Source organism: Malus domestica, chromosome 04 (assembly GCF_042453785.1).
Source record: "Malus domestica chromosome 04, GDT2T_hap1".
NCBI classification, from domain to species: Eukaryota; Viridiplantae; Streptophyta; class Magnoliopsida; order Rosales; family Rosaceae; genus Malus; species Malus domestica.
The window spans coordinates 15,920,279-15,941,289 of NC_091664.1; the positions used below are offsets into that span (position 1 = coordinate 15,920,279).

General features: G+C 33.0%; 2 protein-coding genes across 2 annotated transcripts; one reads left to right on the forward strand and one right to left on the reverse strand.

The window, feature by feature from the left end:
• Positions 1 to 227: 227 nt before the first annotated feature.
• On the reverse strand, positions 228 to 2,956 carry LOC103433099 (probable xyloglucan endotransglucosylase/hydrolase protein 32). The gene is made up of 4 exons (XM_008371322.4): positions 2,586 to 2,956; positions 2,375 to 2,475; positions 1,825 to 2,042; positions 228 to 835 (listed from the first exon to the last, which is right to left on the reverse strand). Exons 1-4 carry the CDS (start codon positions 2,776 to 2,778, stop codon positions 469 to 471), a joined length of 879 nt encoding a protein of 292 aa, XP_008369544.2. The 5' UTR covers positions 2,779 to 2,956; the 3' UTR covers positions 228 to 468.
• Positions 2,957 to 16,247: 13,291 nt separating this feature from the next.
• LOC139195016 (uncharacterized) lies at positions 16,248 to 16,922 on the forward strand. Its single transcript, XM_070820191.1, has 2 exons — positions 16,248 to 16,487; positions 16,620 to 16,922. The coding sequence occupies exons 1-2, from the start codon at positions 16,248 to 16,250 to the stop codon at positions 16,920 to 16,922; spliced, it is 543 nt and encodes a 180-aa protein (XP_070676292.1).
• Positions 16,923 to 21,011: the final 4,089 nt, after the last annotated feature.

Here is a 21,011-nt window from a genome sequence, read left to right on the forward strand (position 1 = left end):
ACACAGAAAATACGTACAAACAACAGGAAAATCTTCTCTCCCTTGCATTATTAAAGAAATGACAAGTGCTTCAGAGCAATGGGATTTTAATAAAATAAAAAGCAAGTACACTGTTTACCCACAGTTTTGTCCTCCATTTTTTTAGTTAATTTTATTTTTGTGTAATTGCCACCAGTAGAAAAAATAAAATAAAAAATGGAAAGCATGCATATAATGTACACCAAATGTTTCATGACAAAAATGGAGCACACAAACTTTCTTTTCTTCTTTTCGAGCCTTGGATGATTAGATTTCATTGCAACATGTCTTTGGTAAGTAAATGAGCCGTCTCAAGGCAATCTCACACACAATTTTCCTGCTTTTTAAATTTTAAAAAAAAACCATAAATTAAAAAAACAAAAAGGATGCACTTAAGTGAAGTGAAAAATGAGGGAACTTTCAATCTGTGAAGCATGACGATTATCAGTATTAGCCCCAACACTCGGGTGTTTTGGAATGGTCCCTCTTGGGGTCCCCGCAATAGTCATATACCAAATGGTTGCGTTGAACCCATCTCATGGTCCTGTACTGCTGTCGCGTTAGCCCACCGGACCGGAAGGGAGAGGCAGACACCGGGCGGCACCAAGCGGGGGAATAGGCAGAGCAACCACCGGCTTTGAAATTGGTATACTTTGCAACAAATGGTTGATATCTGTAATCAGCTTTGTATTTTCCATCTTCAGTTGCCCAAGATGAAGCATCCCAAATTGAACCATAAAGCCACATTGGCCTTAAGGGAAACGTTGCAACACTTTTCCTAGCATACCTCCTTATGGGCACATCATCCACCAAAAAGCTGTAACAATAATTAATCTGATATTAATTTAAACATAAGATAATTAAATCTACCTCAAAGCCGAATTTAAACTATATTATTGATTGCTCATTGTGAGACTTAGCCAATACCCCCACATTTTAATATAAATAATATCGTTTGTTCAAAAAATAAAAATAAATAAAAATAAAAGCTACCAACAAGGTAACATCACAATGCTTTGTTTGGAATAATATGGTTGTAAGTTACTATTCCAAAATGTATTTTATGATTAGCTTAGCGGCCAGCAAGAGGAAGCGTTTTTATTTTTTTTTTTTTTTAATTTTTTTTTTTTTGAAAAGTGGGATCCAAAATGATCACCAATGAAGGGCTTTTATTAAAACAAACACATTTTGTTATTTGATTTAGTCTATTTTTTTCTTCAATTCTTTTGTCAATTTTATTGATAGCGATTATTATATAATGGAGGAAACTTTTTCTTTCGATACTGACATCCCCATACACTGTACTTGTCATATTTGAATACGGGGCCCTCAAACTTAAATTGAGAATCAAGAATAACTTATCTATAAATTACACATAAAAATGATATATAACAATTTTATATACGTTTTATCCTTAAGAGTAAATAAATGTCATAATACAGTGTTAAAAATTTGAGTTTGAGCACAAAAGAACGATAACACTGATCTAATCAACTAATTTTACTGACCTAACTAACTAAATCAACTGATGTCTCATTTCTGTATGTTGCTTACAAGTTTGTACATGAATATTGACCTTTCTTAATAATTTATGATTTCTCCTGTCAAATCACTTGGGCTTTCCTTAATTTTTGAGATAAAAGTAAAATGATTTCTCATTGTCATATTATCAATTTAACTTTAACAATATTAATCATAAGCTTTTCTTACGGAAGGTTTCTTTCCAGAATATTTTTTTTTTCTAGTAAAACTTTATTCAGATTAACACTTCCAAGTTACTCTTTGATTTCAAGTTTGAAAACTTACATGATCTCCTTGGGACTCCATAATATAGCATAGTGATGGAAATTTTTACTGGGATCAAACCACAAGTGAAACTTCATCTCTCTGCCAATAATTCTTCCATCCCCACTTCCTCTGATGTAAACATTGGTCTGCAAAGTATACGGCTTCCCAAATGTAGTCCCAAGAAACTCAATGTCCACTTCATCATGGTACCCAGGATGAGCTTCACTGTTTGAAAGCTGCAATAATAATATATTTGATCAGTTCACCAAGCATTTACTTAGTTTAGCACACCCAATTTTGCTTGGAACAAAACAATATTCTAAACTACAGTAATATACAGAGGAGGATTTGGAATTGGTGCAATTGCTTTTTTTTTTTTTTTTTTCTTTTACAAAACGATATTTCAAACTACTCTCATATACAGAAGGCAGGGGGTGTTCAAACTAGGTGCGAAGTGTCGGACACATAGTCTTTGCCAACTGACATAACCCAGCTTCAATTGTTTAAACTAAAAGTGGCATGAAATATGTTCATATAAATTCATTTATAGTTCTTTAATTATTCTCACATAGAAAGCTGTTATGACTCCTGCTGTGTAACCAGTTTGAAGCTTAATGGAGGCACCGAAGTAACCGGATCTAAATGGACGAACTGATTTGAACCCACTTCCTGTTGCAGTAAAATGGACCAGAATTCAGAAAACTATATGAACGAAATGAATAAGTACACTACTAACTAAGGAAGCATTAAAAATACGAAGTGAAAAGTGGGTGTAAGACCTGTGGTTCTGTCAAGCCAGATTGTTAATGCATTTTGGTATAAGCTTTGATGCTGAGGACCCCAGAGAGGTTTGAATCCTTTATTAAAGCTCATAGACCTGAACTTAGAGCTTGGCCAGTAGCCAGGCGATGGTGGCCAATCAGCATTGGTTGCAGGGACTAAAAGAATTAGGAGGTAGATGAAGATAGCCATGAATGGGGGAGAGGTAGGAGAACTGTATACAGAAAATAGAATAATTGGCCTCTGTATAAATGAGAGAGAGAGAGAGAGAGGGAGGGACGGAGGGAGAGTGAAGAAGACCAGGTGTATATAGATGAAGAGAGAGTATGGACACTAAATGACACAAACCAAAATTATTGGGAAATTGAATAACATGATTATTTAGAAATTTCAATTACTTAACTGATCAAAATTATATTCTCACGACATATATTTGTACCTTGGTCACGTTAGCAAATTAACTAAAATTATTTAGACATCTTAAATTTTTAAGAAAGCTAATCGAACAATCTATATTTTTAATTAACACATTGCCTATTTGATTATTTCTATTGAGAGTGTATTATTAGTCCAACAATCTCTTGTATTACTAGGGTTAATTATTTCTCATGGCTAGTTATTATTCACAAAACTAAATTAGACTCGTGAAATAACTGGTCAGAAGTAATTTGAGAATCAAGACGAAAACTGATATAAATCTCAATTTAAATAATAGTGTGATGGAGAAAATATTTAATTACCTAAAAAGGTAACGAGAAGAGAGAAATAGTAGAAAGTACTAATTGGTGTATAATTTTCATCTCCCACTCATCACAACTACTCCCTTTCACACCCTTAATGAGGAAACATGTTTGCTTTGGGTTGCATGGTTGGAAAGCTGGGAAAAGAGGATGTGATGCAGAATGGGTAGATGGTTGTCTCTTAAATGTGACCTCCCCTCCACCCCCCTCCGTGTTTTGCACCTGTTGTGAACTTGGGGCTTGTAAAAGTCTTTTATCCTCACTCAAGATCTGAAAGCCACATCCAATTTCTGCCTTTACCTTTAAAGCAAACCTTGTTGGATTACCCCTTATTGTGTGTTTTTTTTACCTTCTCTTTTGCTTCTCTTGCCAGTGTGTCAGCTCCAGATGCACTGGAAGATGAAGTGTCAAACGCTTGCTAGTTCAGCAGTAAATCTTACACAAAATCTTTCGTATAAGCCGAATGTGCCCCTTTATTTTAGAGGCTGTCCGATTATCATTTCATTGTCACTTTTTAGTTTTAGTTTTTATTTATTTTGAAAACTTGTTTAGTAATTTCTTTTATCAGTTTTAATATTTCAAAAAAATTGAAAATTAAAATCAAAAAGTGAAAACACTCTCTTGAGTATTTTAAATTTAACTTTGATTTTTCATTTTTCACTTACTAGTTTTCACTTTTCTTTTTCAAATTGAAAACTGAGGTAGTTACGATTTACCAACAAGTTTTCAGTTTTCCAAAAAAAAATTTTAAAAAAAATGATGGTTATCAAACGACTTCTTAATTAACTATGTTTTAGAAACTACGCTAAATTTCATGTTGGCCGACTTTGAATTCATAATGTAAACAAAATGATAGGAATTAATTGTTCCGCTTTGTGTCCTCATTGAAGGATTATTCGCCTAAATTCACCCTTCTTGAAAAAATTTACCAGTTTATTGTTATTATGTACATTAGTTTCATTAGACATTATTTTTTTACCAAACATTTTATTGATTTTTTATTAGAATGTTTGATTTGGTAGGGGATATAACTAAACCCTAAATCCTAAAAAATTGCAGGAATGACATGTCTTATCGAATAACTGAAAAATGAAGGGTTGGAATCATGAACCAAATTATGAAGTTGAATTCAACAAGTGATTAGTAATAACATGCATGCTAATGCAATAAATGAAATTCCTCTACTCTCCTTTGCTCACGACCAAGCACATATGCCTGGCCTTGACCTTACTGGTTCAGAGTTTTTATTTTTATTATTTTTCATTATTTAGAAGCTATTAAGTCTAAGGGCCTGTTTACCAACCCGTAATCGGAATGAGAATAAAAAATCTGATTCTGATTACGGATTATACATGTGTTTACTACAATTGGAAGGGATAAAATATGCATGGGACCCACACAAAAAAATGGAATTCAATTCCTGGGATTCGAGGAATTGGACTTCCTCTATGGATGTGGTAATTGAATTTTGGGAGGCTGAGGGAATCGAGAATACATTTGCTCTTCCTATTATGCCCTTTTATCAATCTGCCGTTTAACCCAACAAATTAATCTCACAAGCTTGAATTCCGATTGGGTGAGGGAATTGGAAAGTTGATAGGTTCAGGAGATCTACTGGTCGCATACTAGATCTCATCCCTGAAAACTGGATCGCCGTCGTTCAGGAGACTATGGATCAACTGCTTCGACACCGCCGACAAGCACACACGGACGTAGCTCAGGGACGATGATGTCAACGTCAGTATCTCACGGACGTGCTTCTCGCTCGTCAACCCCTCCTCCTGCGACATCGCTTTGACGATTACAACCTCGAGGTCTAAGGCCAAATTGCTCGAGTGTCTAGTCTTGACGGCTCAGTGCTTTCCGTTTCTAGGTTTTTTCTTCTGCGGGGAGGAAGATGAAAGTGGCTGGGTTATTTCTTGAGAGTTCTAACGAAAAGGACCTGAGACTTTTCATTCTTAATCAAAAGGACATTTTGTGTATGAAAAGTCCATAATGGATCATGTTCTTTTCTTTATTTACTCTTATGCCATTACAGAGGGGTCCACAATGATGTTGACATTTCTGTCTGGGAATGCATTATTTTACATTATGCTATTAAACTTATGCTAATTTACAACTAGCTCTTCAGGCTTCCATCATGTTGTCGATGTTATGCAGCTTTTCTTCTGTCAAATTATTCCAATATTGTTCATCGCCTTCTGCTAACTCCGCATCTCTTTCTCTATCTTCTTTCACCTTATAGTATATTTCTGCTGTTTCTTCTTTGAAATTTTGGGGCTTCCAATAAGGCTGATAACTGATCGTTGTCTTGCTGTAAATATACATCTCTTTTTCTTCTGCTACTAGTACCATGTCATACCTAAAATCTTCAAACTCATCTAAGGCAAACATTTGGATCCCTCTAAATTTTAAAATATCTTTGTATGAAGGAGTCCACCTATGTGAGGAGATAGGGGTTAGTCTAAAGGACTCTTCATTGATCATGGCTATATGCCTAGCTTTCTCCTTACATACATACCAATCTGGATGACTACTAATAAAATTTATGCAAATTTCTTTCCACCTTTCTACATAATCTTCTGCTACTTTTATAAGCTTTTCAGAAAATGATTCTAGTTGAGAAATACTGTTAATAAATATTTTATCAAGATACCCAAACTTTAATAGTAAGGCAGGGGTAACTTCTACCACATTATACTTTTTCTGATGCTCATAACTAAAATGCCATGATTTAAAATCTCTCATGTTAATCCTGGCCACAGCTACGCTAACCTCTGGTTTACAAATACAATTCTCTGTACTATCAGAAAGATATAGAGGATACATCTTTGTAATAATATTCATCCCTGGTTTTGGATCAAAGATGAACTGATACAAGGCGCATTGTAATTGTAATTGTAACTCTTTCATGGACTATGATGCTCTACTTAGGATCTCATTTTGCATATCTGTTGGCATTATTCTTAGTTTTGCTTTTGAAATTTCTTCTAATAAGACATCATCTAATATTAAGTCTGAATATATATTCCTAAGAAAACTTTCATATTTTTCTTGTTTTTCTTTGTCACTCAGAACCTGATGCTGCTCATTACTTTGATGTTGCTCCATTTCAACGTTTTCTTCTAAAAGCTCAATCTTAATTTCTTCTATGGGCTCATTAGCCTCTTGTTCTATGGGTTCAGTAACCTCTTTTCCTTTATTCTTATGCTGATCAATTTCTAAACCTATTTTTAATTCTCTTTTCAAGGTGTCACTTGCCTTTTGCTGCATTCTAAAAAATTGGAGTTCTTGGTTCATTTTGATAAACTTACCAAGTAATGACTCATGGTCCCTAAAGATGACTTGAATGTTTTGCTCAAGAGAATGAATATGTTGTTGGTTTTGGTGAAAATTAAAATTAAAGCTATCAAACTCTTGTTCTAAGGCCCTAATTAATTTTTCATGACCTAACCTCATGCTTGGCTGTTTAATTTGGATATTCCAAAAATTATCTTAGAGAACCTACTACCTATCAGAAAGCTCTAATACCCTTTACCTATATCTCAGAGTTGGATGTTTGATTCCTTCAACAATATTGTCATTAAAGTTGAACGTAGGTACTGGTGGTGATGTTGGTCTGCTCATGCTATTTTGAAATTCACTGAATGGTGGAGGTTGATGGTGCATCATCATGCCATTGAAAGAAACTCTTTTGCCTTGCAACCTTGTGCTATTTGCTGATGATGGTCCACGATATTCCATACATGTTCAACAAATTAATCTTGATAAGATATCAGCTAATGTATTGTCATTACCTTTTATATGTTCAAAAATTGGTTTAAAACCATTTCCTGTAATTGAATCAACAAAATTAACCTATCTTCAGGTTGCCTATTTATTAGCATGTATCTTGTTATAATGAGAAACTATATTTTGACAATTTGTTCTGATCGTAAATATTTCATTATGTAAAAATAAAGAAAATGCTTCAAGTGAATTAATTATCCCCAAAATTTCTAAATCTGTTGATGGTAATCTTGATTGTACATCATTAAACTTTCCTGAGGAATATCTACAAACTTGTTCGTCAGACTTTGGAGACTCCCTATGCTTTTTCTGGTATAGTATACCTGCCCATCCTAATGATGAAGCATCTGTTTCAACTATCTTGTAACTATCATCTAATGGTAATGTTAATGGCTTAAGTTTAGTAATTTCTTCTTTTATTTTTTGAACTAATTTAATATATTCACTATTAAAATATTTTTGTCCTGTTTTGCTAGTTCTACTATGTAATATTGCTATTTTTCTTCCTAAATCAGAGATAAATTTTTTTGCATAATTTAGCAATCCTAAAAATGCATGTAACTGTTTCTTATCTTCTAATTTGTCTGGAAATTCTAACACTTTTTTAGCTATATGATCTTGTAATTGTATTGTACCTAACTTGATATATCATATACATTCCTAAAAAATTTATATCTTGCTTTTCTAATGCTATTTTATTTTTGCTAATCACAATTCCATTATTTATAAATTCTTGTAATATTATCTCTAAATGCTTCATATGTTCATTTTTATTTTTACTATGTACTAAAATATCATCTACATAAAAACTACAAAAATTAACATATTTCTTGAAAATTTGGTCCATCTTTCTTTGAAAAATCGATTGAGCATTTTTAAGTCCAAATGGCATAACGAGCCACTCAAAATGTCCTTCTGGACAAGTAAAAGTTGTCCACTCAATTAATTCTTCTGCTAATCTTATTTGCCAAAAACCTGATTTACAATCAAATTTGCTAAAATATTTACTCTCTTGAATTTTATTTATAAGCTCATCCTTATTTGGTAATTTATAACTATCTTCATATGTATTATCATTTAATCTCTTGTAATTATAAACTATTATAGCCCTACCTCTCTTTAGTTCTGAGTGTTTTCTTACTATAAATGTTGTTGATCTATGTCTAGACTTAGATGATCTAATTACTTTTAAATTTAACAACTCTTTTATTTGCTGCTCAAACTCTTGTTTATATATTAGACTACAAGGCATATCAGTCGTCTTAATGGTTAAATCTGGGTTAATTATATCTAATTTTGCTAGTATTTTATTTTTACTCCAATGAAACTGTGGGTCTTCTCCTATAATCCTAGTTTGTTCTGCTAATTGTAACAATTCTTCTAAACTCTTTGGTCTATCTAACTGTAATATTTCTATACAGGTTCCTTCTTCTAAAATCGGGTATTCATGTTCAAATATGTCTTCATCAAACTCTTCTACGTTATTATGCTCATCATTTTCTTTTGAGTTTTCTAAATGATAACTATCTTGGCCATTAGGCTCTTCTATACTTATGTTTTTGTATGCTTCTACATTATTACTTTGGTCAGTTATTGTAATGCCTCTTTTGAAAAATATTATGTTAGGGTTCATAAATAAAAAAACCTTGCAAACTTTTCAAAAAGTTTAAACCTAAAATAAATGGATATGATCCTACTGGTGAAACAAATGTTAATGGTAAATTAAATTGTTGTTTTTCTACTTCAATAAACTCAATATTTATACAATGTGTTAAGTAAACTGGTCTCATTGTGTTATTCTTACTGGTTTTGCTAATTTTTGTCTATATTTTTCTGGTACTAGCTATTCTCTTATGACACTCTTTGTACTCCCTGTATCTATCATAGCTATCGTTTGTATCTTATGTTCTTTTACTAATTCTATTTCGCAATTTATGGTAATTGAAGAACTATTCTTTTTCTATACTATGAACAATATTTCCTAATATTTCAGTATTTTCTTGTGGTTCTGCTTAATTAACTTCTAATAATTTATTATCATAACATTTTTCACATAATATTGAATATGTATTATCGTATTTATTTGCAACTAATTTACTACACTTATGACATTTTTCTAGCCAACCTAAATTGATGTATTTATATTCTTCTTCATGTTGTTCTTCTATGAATGCACACATATACTCTTCTAGATCACTATTTGTGCTACTTGCATCTTCTGAGTCTGAATCTATCATATTAATACTCTCTATACTATAAATATTCTCATTATCACTTAAATTATCTAAACTGTATATTGACTGAATATCCTCATCTTCTTCTAACTTAAACAACTCCATCAAATGTATTTTTTCTTTCGACTGTTTACCTAATTTTGGACATTTAGGTCTAATATGTCTAGCTTCTCCATATGAATAATATTTACAATTACTCTTATCTTTTGGTGCTTTATATTTTCTAATTCAAGGTCTGCCACTTCTTTTTCTAAATTGTTTTGGAATATATTTTCTTTTCCTATATGTTCTTGAAGGTCTTATGCTGAAATTTTTATGCTGTTTGTAGGGTTTATACGACTTATATTTCTTTTTGTATATTTTCTTATTCTTTTTCTTATGGCAACTATACTGTTGTGGTAAATCTTAATTTTTATTTGACTACACTCTTGTCTGAGTATATCATGTACATCATTCTAGGTCCTATAGCAATATCATTTTTCTTCGGATGCTTTTGTCATTCATTCCAAATCTTTTCACCTATTGGTCCTTTTATTTTTGTCATATAAGTATCTAATAAATTAATATCACTAATTCTACATTTTCTTCCTAAATATTTAAATAAATCTGTGGTATACTCAGCTTTATACTGTAAATCGCAAATTTGTAATTGTTCTAAATTTCTGATTGCTCTTATTTGTTCTTGTTCGCTTCTGCCATCTAACCTATTATGATCTAAAAACTCTTGTTTAATCAAAGTAACAAAACCATCAATATTAAAATGTGTTTTAGCTTCCTGATGTTGTTCTGGATTTTGAACTTTCTATGACTGGAAATAATAAAAAACTAAACCATCCAAAGTTTGCTCGAAGTAATCTAACGTATTTTGTGAATTACTAAAATCTAACATTAATGCTGCATGTACGCAACCTTTTTCCCATCTCTCAATTGTTCTTTCCCAATCTTGTGGATCTACATTATCTAAATTTAATATATTACCAGCTATATTAATTTGTTCTAACCCTTTCAAATATGGAATCCTATTTTTTCTTGGTTTTATCATACTTTTTTCCATATAGTCTACTTTTGCTTTTTCATTATATTGTTCATTTGTTGATCTCAAAAATTATTGATCAGTTCTACTTGCGTGTCCTGGATTCTCTACTCCTGATGTACTACTTTCTTCTGCTGGATTACATTCTGCTTTCAATTCTAATAAATTATTATATTCTTTTGATCCTAAAATGTGTTCTACTCCTATTTCTAAGATTAAAATTTTCATTTCTTCATCTAAAATTTTATGTAGTCCTAAATCACATGTCTTATATTTTTCCAAATATTGTTCTTCATCTAAATGATCAATATCTTCTAAAAGTTTATCTACAATATGATCAAAATTTTGTTCAACTAAATTAATATCTAAATTATCAAAAACCATATGTATACTCTCATTTTCAATTTCACTCTCATCCTCTTCTATTTTTTTCTAGTTGCTTATAATTACTAAACCTAATTGTTGCTTGACTTGTACTAGTTTCATATATTTGTACTTTATCTAGTTGTCTATTTGATATTACTTGTAAATTAGGCAATGTCCACTGAGTTCCTTCTAAAAAGCTATTATCTACGGGTTTTGCTTCTATCATATTTACATGTTTACTGCCAAATGTTTGTACTAAAATTTGAAACTCTAAATTAAACTTATGATTATATCTATCAGACACTTTACCTATATACATTAAGCTAATACACATTTTTATATTCTTCTTTCATATTATAATTTTTTGTTCTTATGCTCACTTTAATATATTTACTAAATTCATTAATCGTCATAACATAATTTGGAATACAACCTATGACTGCTAAGTTTGAACTTAAGTCTACTCCAGCTGTTACTATTGCTGGTTGTTGGTGATTATCCTATCTATCATCATATATGTATACTAAAGCTTTTGTACCTACGTGTGCTCTGGTTAATCCTGCTATTCCAATTAATATTGTTCCCATATGAATCTGACTAAAATGTGATTTTCTCAAATGAGTAACTGTTTCTTTACTAATTAGATTAAGTGTGACTTCTTTATCAATACAGCTAACTTCATGTTAACTGATGCTGCTTACAATTCTCCTTCTGTTTTCAAATAAACCTAATTGATACAAGTTATATTTATTTTTCTGTGTTCTCTCAAAACCTCTTCGAATAAATTCTTGTGCTTCTTTTCTTCTTCATTTGGATAAATATATTCCCCTCTAACTACTTCTTTTCCTTTTTTCCTAAAGAGTTCCATTTTCTATTATTAAAAGGATTTAACTTAGGTCTTCTATTATTATTTGCACTCAAAGTTAAATTTTCTAATTTATCTAGTAAGGATGGTGGAAGTGATGAAGATGCGTTATGTAAAACTTGGTTTATTTCTGCTATTTGTTCTTCAACCTGATCTAATTTTTCAGCCAAACTTGAAACTAATTGAATAATCAAATTATTTTGCCTAATGGGAATATTACTATTGGATATTTGTGTTGAAAAATATGTTAAACCTACTGGTTCTTTATCTAACTTACTGGTTTCTTTCAAAGCTTGGATATATTTTCTGCTAGTTCTAGAATCTCTCATTAAACCAATAATTTATCTATTTTATTATGCAACTTATCTACTTGTTCACTTAACTCTTTTTGTACTAATTGGATTTTTTGAACTTCTATTTTTAGCTGCTCAATTATTTCTAATGATCTAAGTTCTACTTATTTCGGCTTACTATATATAAGATCAACAAGCTCTTTTATCTCTCTTTTGCTAGGAAACCTTTAAATATTTTTATTATTATCTTCTAACTGAGATGTAATATAATCTAAATTTGGTGCGATGGCAAGTGCCTTCGCCCATGAGCGGTAGGTCTCGGGTTCGAGACTTGGGAGCAGCCTCTCCATAAATGGGGGTAAGGCTAGCCGACATTCACCTCTCCCAGACCCTGCGTAAAGCGGGAGCCTTGTGCACTGGGTACGACCTTTATTTTTATAGAATTTTTCTGAAAATGCTCTAACAACTAGTTTAACAAATGATTATGCTTATTATTTTCTAATTTTATATTTTCTACTTGACTAATAATAAGATCTACAATACTATTGACTTGTGGATTTTCTTCACTATGCAAAATACGATTATGCTTTCTTAATGGAAAATAACAAACTAAACTATTTTGGTCTAAAGTTAATTTTCTTTTTTAAGGTTCACTAATTTCTAAATTAAGATAATCTATCATAAACTACAATCTACCTTTCTCTAGGGTTACGGCTAACTGGTTTCTTAAAAACTCTCTTTTTTCTCTCAAGGTCTCTAAAACTTGATATGTTGTTCTTTTTGCTTCTAAAATTTTATGCTGCACTTCTGTTTTATTATTTTTACGAATAAATGAAGGCTGTTCAAGATAGCCAAGATTAAACTTTTGCTTCTTCAAAGTACTGATAATTCTTTTGGATATATATGCTAATCTTCTCTTTATGCTAGTTATAGTTGAATGTCTGGGAAAATAAATACCTGGTAATTATGGTTGACAGGGTCTACAGGGACAATAATATCTGTTGTTCATACACAATAAACAAATATGATATCAGTTGTATCAATGACTTCTATCCTCAAGGTATTTTACTATTATAATTATACTATTAAAATGCTAAGCTTGGCTCTGATACCAAATTCGCAACACATGCTTGGTTAAATAGTCGGATGACCATTATAACAACTAGACATAGAACCTTGCACATGGAACTCAACATGTTTCAGCATGACGACCACTCACAATACAAGTATAAGGCCTTAACGGCTAAACTCAGAGGTACCCTAGTTAATGTCCAATTATTTGTATGGCAAGCATTCAACTATAACAAAATGCTCGAACAAAGTATGATCATCAGTTTAGCAGGTTAATAATATAATCACAATAGTGTTTCCCTGTTTTGGACTAGAAGTCTAATTAAACAAACACACTAAAGAATGAAAAGAAAACTTACTTAAGACTTGGAGATTGCTTGAATATGTACACTTGAACTTTTATTGATATATGGAATGTTTACAGAGATAGTTGTTTACAAGAAAGTGATTACAAAGAAGTGTTTACAAGGATGCTATGAAGGCTACGAATGCTTGAGTGTATGAGGTGGGTATGGTGTTTTCAGATGTTGAGAGAGGTGTTTTGCATGGGAGGAAAAACTCTCTTATATACAAAAGCTGATTCCTAAACAAAACAGAATAACTTTTCAATATTTACAACTTTTTGGATAGTGACAACACACTGTTTCTGAAAGCTGTCAGCACTGTTTTTGAAAACTGTTGAAAGCCACGTGAACCCATATTGTATTGGTTGCTGTAATGTTTGCCACCTTAACTATGCCATGCAAATTTTTTCTGAAAGTGTCACCTTCATTGCTGAGCAATCTTGTATGCATGTGTGAAGGGCATGATTGGCATTTTTGCTAAGTTTTGTCCTGATGATTAAAAAGAAAGTTTTTTGGGTGTTTTGGTTAGTTTTCCATTATTTCTTTGGCTTTTATACAATTGTGAACATTTAACTCTTTAATTTAACTAAATAACTAAAAATAAGTAGTTAAATGTTTTTAAAAATAAATATAGAATAAATAAAACAAAAGGGTATTTTAGTAATCATATCAATTTTTATTCCGATTCAGCTGAATTAGTAAACAATTTTTATGAATTCAGTTTTATTTCTATTCCGATTCTTGAACATTTAAGTATACAGCTTCAATAGGAATCCGATTCTAATTCCTCATCATTTCAATTTATTCTCAATTCAATTTCTCATATTTTGATTACGGTTATTTAAACGAGCCTTAAATGAATTGGAAATAGCAAATGGTAAGATGACAAAATTTCAGAAGTTTTTAAAAGTAATGATATAATCCAGAAAATAAATGTTTAGTCTGATAGACTTATACAGTGGATGGATTTGGAACCTGTGAAGTTCATCAATGCATGTAGTGGTGGCATGGGGGGGGGGGGGTACGCAAGATGGGACCTGTGCATGATTTGATTACAGGGCATGGATCGATTGATTTGGACACATGAAGAGAACTATTGTACGGTCCTTCAAATTTAATTTATTCAAACGTTGATCAATTGATTGAAAGTGAGCAATTGTGAATCTTGGTTAACCAACAAAACCATACAAATCTAATTATTATTGCATCCAACCAAAGTTTTAATACCATTTTCTTCAGAAAACGAATAGTACTTGACCTCATATGTGTTTTAGTCATGCACATGGAATTAGCAAGGATGAAGGGACGTCAAAATTTGTTAGTTAATCATTTAGTGACTGATAGTTAAATGAATTAGAAGACTGCATGCATATTGCAATACCATTCTGGAATGCTTGCTAGCGATAAACACGATTACATCGATCTTCAGTATGAATTCACATTCCATACCAACGAATCCAAACGAAATACAAACCTTTATTCTGAGAGCAATTTACATGGAATCAATTCACCATTACCATGACAATTTGGTTCAATAATACAATGATATGTGAAGAGAAACTTAACTAAAATCTCGTTTTATACAAGTTATTTTCCTCAATTATATATATAAAAAAAAAAGACGTGATCGATCAATTATAAAAGTATATGCAAGTTCAGCATTGAATGTGACAATATTCTCATTATAAAAAAATTTACAAGCAAACCATCCATGCTATGTTGTTCGGTCTCACCTTCTTATACATCTTAATGGGATTATTCACTATTGAAATACAATATATCTTAACTAGGAAGGGCTACACTAATGCACATTTTCTTTTCTTTTGAGAAAACAACATGGATCAATTCAGTTAATAATGCACTTGAATTTTGGATGAAATTAGTAGAAATCCAAACAGAAATTGCAGCTGCAGTATTAGCTGATGATTAGGAGAAGCTAATATATGTATAAAAGATAATAGAAGGTTACATGGCTTTTTTGTTTTTTATTTGTCAAACGATAGATTTATTAGATTAGGGAGCTAACGGGGTTCAAACTCATGTCATAGTGTAAGAGCAACGCTCCTCTCCACCATTGTGGTAGAGAGCCACTTGCAATAGAAGTCTAAATGTTGGTGTTGCCAAAATTTTGTGTTGACCTCGCCTAAAAGCACACCAAAATAAAGTTTATATCGTCGTCGACCCCTGACTTTGGTTTATGGTCGGCGGCAACTGATCTACAATCATATTTTTTTGAGCTTTTTTTGTCCAAGTTTTTTGAGCTTTTGTCTCACAGGTTTGGGTGCTATGCCCATTTTGTGTTTTTCTTCTTGTTTGTGTTTTTCCTCACCCACTCTCTAGATCTGTAGATGAGAATATTCCTCCACCTCTTTCTTTCATCCTTGCCACTGATAAGAGTATTGAGTGAATGTCTGTGATGTTGCCAAATGTCAACAGATTAGCTTTGCAGTTATAAGTTTGTTTGAAGTTAGCTTAGCTTGTAAGCTAACTTAGAAAGTATAAATACTCTTGTAATGAAACAGTTACAACTAATGAAATATACAATACAATTCAGATAACTTCTTATCTAAGTTTTCTCTCTCAATTCTCTCTCTCTCTCTCTCTCTCTCTCTCTCTCTCTCTCTCTCTCTCTCTCTCTCACTCTTAACCTTTTTCCTTACTACTAATTTAGCTTGGTTTATATGGTATCTTCGCCGAAAAAGCATAAAGCTTAACGACTCATCGATCTGGGTTTTCTGTATCTGCTTCCACCTTTGCTCGCACAAGTCTGAGCACTGATCCTCGTCTCGATTCTCCAATATATGTCTTCCATTTCTGATTTAGGGTTCTATTTCCAAATTGGATTTCTGAATTCTTGTTTGGAATTACGCACACCAAGTGTTTGATACTTGTTCTCTGCCAGTTTCTGTGAAGAAAAGTTGCAACGATGGTAACCGCCTCTCAGTTGCAGATCTTGCAATTGCCCATTACGTCTCTCATTTCCTCTGTTTCTACGTCTATGACTATGAAGCTTGATGACACCAATTACTTGACATGGCACTTCCAGATGCAACTTCTGTTGGAAGGTAATGGAATTATATGGTTTGTTAATGGTTCTAAACCATGTCTTTCTCGATTTTATGATGAGAATTCTGGTGATTCTGATGTTGTTTATAATAATACTACTGTTAGGGTCGAGTCAGATACATACAAGATATAGAAAATGCATGACAAAGCATTGATGCAACTCATTTTTGCAACTCTTTCATCTCCTGCGATTTATTACACCATTGGTAGTACTAGTTCTTTGGATTTTTAGACTCGACTAAAGGAACAATTCTCAATAGTTACTCGCACCAGCATTTTCCAAATGAAATCTGAGTTGCAAACTATCAAGAAAGGTAATGAATCCATCACTTTGTATATTCAAAGGATTAAGGAAGCTAGAGATTACTTGTCTGCTTCTAGTGTTTGCTTTAAATATGATGATATTGCAATTCTTACACTGAATGGTCTGCCATTTGAGTTTAATACCATTAGGTCAGTCATTAGGGGTCATGACACTGTTATTCCACTAAAAGATCTTCGTTCTCAATTGCTTGCTGAAGAAGTAATGATTTAGAATATGAATGATGCACCTATGCTCACTGCTTTGGTTGCTCAACAATCTGATTTCAATTCCAAGAATTCTAGTTTTTCCTCTCAGAATAATTCTGGTGGTTTCTCATCTCAAAATTCTAACCCCAATTGTTAATCTAATGGTTACAGAAGCTTCAACAACAAAAATAAAGGCAGGGATAGGTTCAATTTTAATAACAGGTTTAGGAAATTCTCCACAGCAGTTTGGTTCTTCTTTAGCAATAACTTTTCAAATATGTGGCAAACATGATCATCTTGCAGACACATGTTGATTCAGAAATGCACTTGTTTCTCAAGGGTGTCAAATATGTAGGGAAAACAACCACTTTGCTGATACATGTCGATTTAGAAATGCTGGGCTAAATTCAGGATGTCAAATTTGTGGTAAGTCCAACCACAATGCTCATTTTTGTTTCCAAAAGAACTCTACTGCTCCAATGAATGCCATGCATGCTCACACCAACTCTGGAACTCAGTCTTCATTGCCCATCTACCCCACCTCAGCAAGTATGGCTCACTCATTTAGGAGCAATGAACCACATGACAACATAATTGCAAAATCTGTCTCTTGCAACACCTTATCCATCAAATGAGACCATACAAGCTGCTAATAGTGAAGGTTTAGCCATATCCCATATTAGTTCCACAATCCTTAAAACTCCATTAAATTCCTTAAAGTTAAATTCAGTTTTATATGTTCCCAAGCTAACACAAAATATGTTGTTAGTTCATAGAATCTGCTTGGATAATAAGTGTTGGTTAATATTTGATGCATTTTGTTTCTAGATTTAGGACAAAACCACATGGAGGATAATCTACAAAGGGTTATACAGTAATGGTTTGTATCCTATTATCACACCAACATCCAATGCTTTTTCAAAACATGCATATGCTGGTGCTTATCTTGGACAGCAAGTCAACTTAAGGTTATGGCATAACAGACTAGGTCACCCTTCTAATCCTATAGTATCCCAAATGTTAAGAAAGTCCACTGTGTCTTGTAATATTGATTCACTACCTATGTTGTGTTCTACTTGTTTGGAAGGAAAACTTACTAAACTTCATTTTCTCTTGTCTCAGTTTAAGTCTGTAAAACCTTTTGAGATAGTCCATAGTGATGTGTGGGGCCCAGCTCTTTGTTTGTCCGTTGAATGGTTCAAATATTATGTAACCTACATTGATGAGTGTATTAGATACAATTGGATTTTCCCAATAAGTAATAAAAGTGATGTTTACTCTCATTTGTCTCATTTTATCAATACATTGTCAATCAATTTGATGTATCTGTTAAAATATTACAAATAGATGGGGGAGGGGAGTATATAGGGAAATTTTTTCAAGCCTTTCTTTTGGATAAAAGGATTGTTCATCACATGTCTTACACTCATACTCCTGAACAAAACAGCCTAGCTAAAAGGAAACATAGGCATATCATCGAGACATCGATCACATTTTTACAAACAGCATCCTTACCTCCTTCATTTTGGTCTTATGCAACTCAAGCATCTATCTAGCTTATAAATAGGATGCCTTCTCCCACATTGGATAACAAATCCCCATTTGAACTGTTATTTCATGCCATTCTAGAAATACAACATCTTAGAACGTTTGGTTGTTCTTGTTACCCATTACTTAGACCTTATAACAATACCAAACTTCAACCTAGAACTACAAAGTTCATTTTCTTAGGGTATGCTTCTAGGTTCAAAGGGTACATATGTTTTGAGGCTGCTAAGAAAAAGGTTTATATATCTAGATTTTCGATGAATCTGAGTTCCCTTATCCCAACTTAATATCTCCACTCAAACCAGTTAATTATTCATTACCAACACCAACAGTCTTCAATCATGTTTTAGTTCCAAATAATGATAATGTAATGGTTGTGCCTCCTGCTTATTTTCCAAATCATACTCAGTCTAGCCAATCACAGTCTGGTTTACATAGGTCAATGGAAACTAGACATCAACCTATACCTATAAATAGTTAGTCAAATAATCAACCTAGTATGTCTATGCCATCTGCAACATTAACTACTAGTCTATCAATGAAGCTGCAACTACACCCATTACTGTCACTACAAATCAGTCCTTATCCTTTTTTGTCCATGTGGTACCTGAATTGTAGACTAATCAACTTCAAGTGGTTCTTTCAATTCCACCACTCAATTTGCATCCCATGCAAACTAGATCAAAGAGTGAGATCTCCAAAAAGGTTGCATTGTTGTTTGTTATACATGAGCATGGAGGAGTTGATCTCACTTAAGTAGAACCAGTTACTTACAAGTTTGCCTTGAAATCTTCAGTGTGGTTTCATGCTATGAAAGAGAAACTTATAGCTCTTCATAATCAAGTAACTTGGTCCTTGGTGCCTCTTCCTCGTCACAAAAATTTATTGGGCTGCAAATTGGTATTCAAAATATAAAAAAATGTTGATGGGTTCATAAGGAGATATAAGGCCAGATTGGTTGCAAAAGGGGTTAATCAAGAAGAAGGAATTGACTATGGTGAGACCTTCAGTCCAGTGGTTAAACCAACCACTGTGAGGCTAGTAATTGCTTTGGCTACACACCATGGTTGGTCTTTAAGACAACTCGATGTGAAAAATGCCTTTTTACGTGGCATTCTCTAAGAAAAGGTATATATGTCTCAAAATATTGGATTTCTTGATTCTAAACATGGTGATTATGTTTGCAAGCTTCATAAATCTCTATATGGTTTGAAACAAGCCCCTAGGGCATGAAATGACAGGTTTACAAAGTTTTTGCCTTCATTGGGATTTCAGTTTACTTATTCTGATTCATCTTTATTTGTCAAGCATGTTAGTGGCTCTATTGTGATTATACTGTTATATGTTGATGATATAATCGTCACAGGCACTGCAATTCAAGTTATTAGTGAGGTTATCCATGCTTTGGCTAATGAATTTGACATCAAGGACTTAGGACCTTTACATTATTTCCTGGGCATACAAATTGTGAAGCAATCAGATGGGATAGTTTTGTCTCAGGATAAATATGTCATAGACCTTCTCACTAAGTTTGAAATGTTGTCCTCTAAACCTTATGCCACCCTTTGCTTGCCATACAATCAATTAATGAAGGATGATGGGAAACCATACAACAATCCATCCTTGTATAGGAGTTTAGTGGGGCTCTCTAGTATCTCACTTTCAAACAACCTGATATTGCTTTTGTAGTACATCAAGTGTGTCACTTCATGCAAACACCAATGGAATCTCATTTCATGGTTGTGAAAAGGATTCTCATATATCTCAAGGCAACACAAGGTTGTGGTATTCATTATGTTAAGGGAGATTTGGATCTTAAAGCTTTTTGTGATGCAGATTAGGTAGAGGATCCTAATGATAGGAGATCCATCACTGGTTTGGTTGTTTTTTCTAGGGTCAAATCTGATATCATGGTCTTCTAAGAAACAACAAACAGTTTCTCGTTCCTCCACTAAAGCCAAGAATAGGGCATTGTCCTCCACTGTAGCTGAGATTGACTGGATTAAGAAGTTATTGCATTTTCTGCAGGTTCCATTCTCTAATAAGCCAACCTTGTACTGTGACAATCTTGCAACCATTGCCTTAACTTTGAATCCTGTTAAGCACCAACGGACAAAACATATTGAACTTGACATACATTTTGTCCGAGAGAGAGTGGCAAAACAACTTCTGCAAGTTCACTTTATGTCTTTTGCTGAGCAGTTTGAAGATATTTTAACCAAGGGATTGTCAGCTCCTTTGTTTCAAGGGCATTGTAACAATCTGCGACTTAGTTTCTTTGCCTTTGGGCTTGAGGAGGGATGATAGGAATATTGAGTGAATGGCTGTGATGTTGCCAAATGTCAACAGTTAGATAGTATAAATACTCTTGTAATGAAACAGCTACAACTAATGAAATATACAGTACAATTCAGATAACTTCTTCTCTAAGTTTTCTCTCTCAACTCTCTATCGCTCTTAATCTTCTTCTTTATTGCTGCATTTAGCTTGGTTTATAGCCACATCCACTCTATGTCCTTCTTCTCTGACCCCCCCTCCTATTTTGCCTCTTCCCTTTCCATCACTA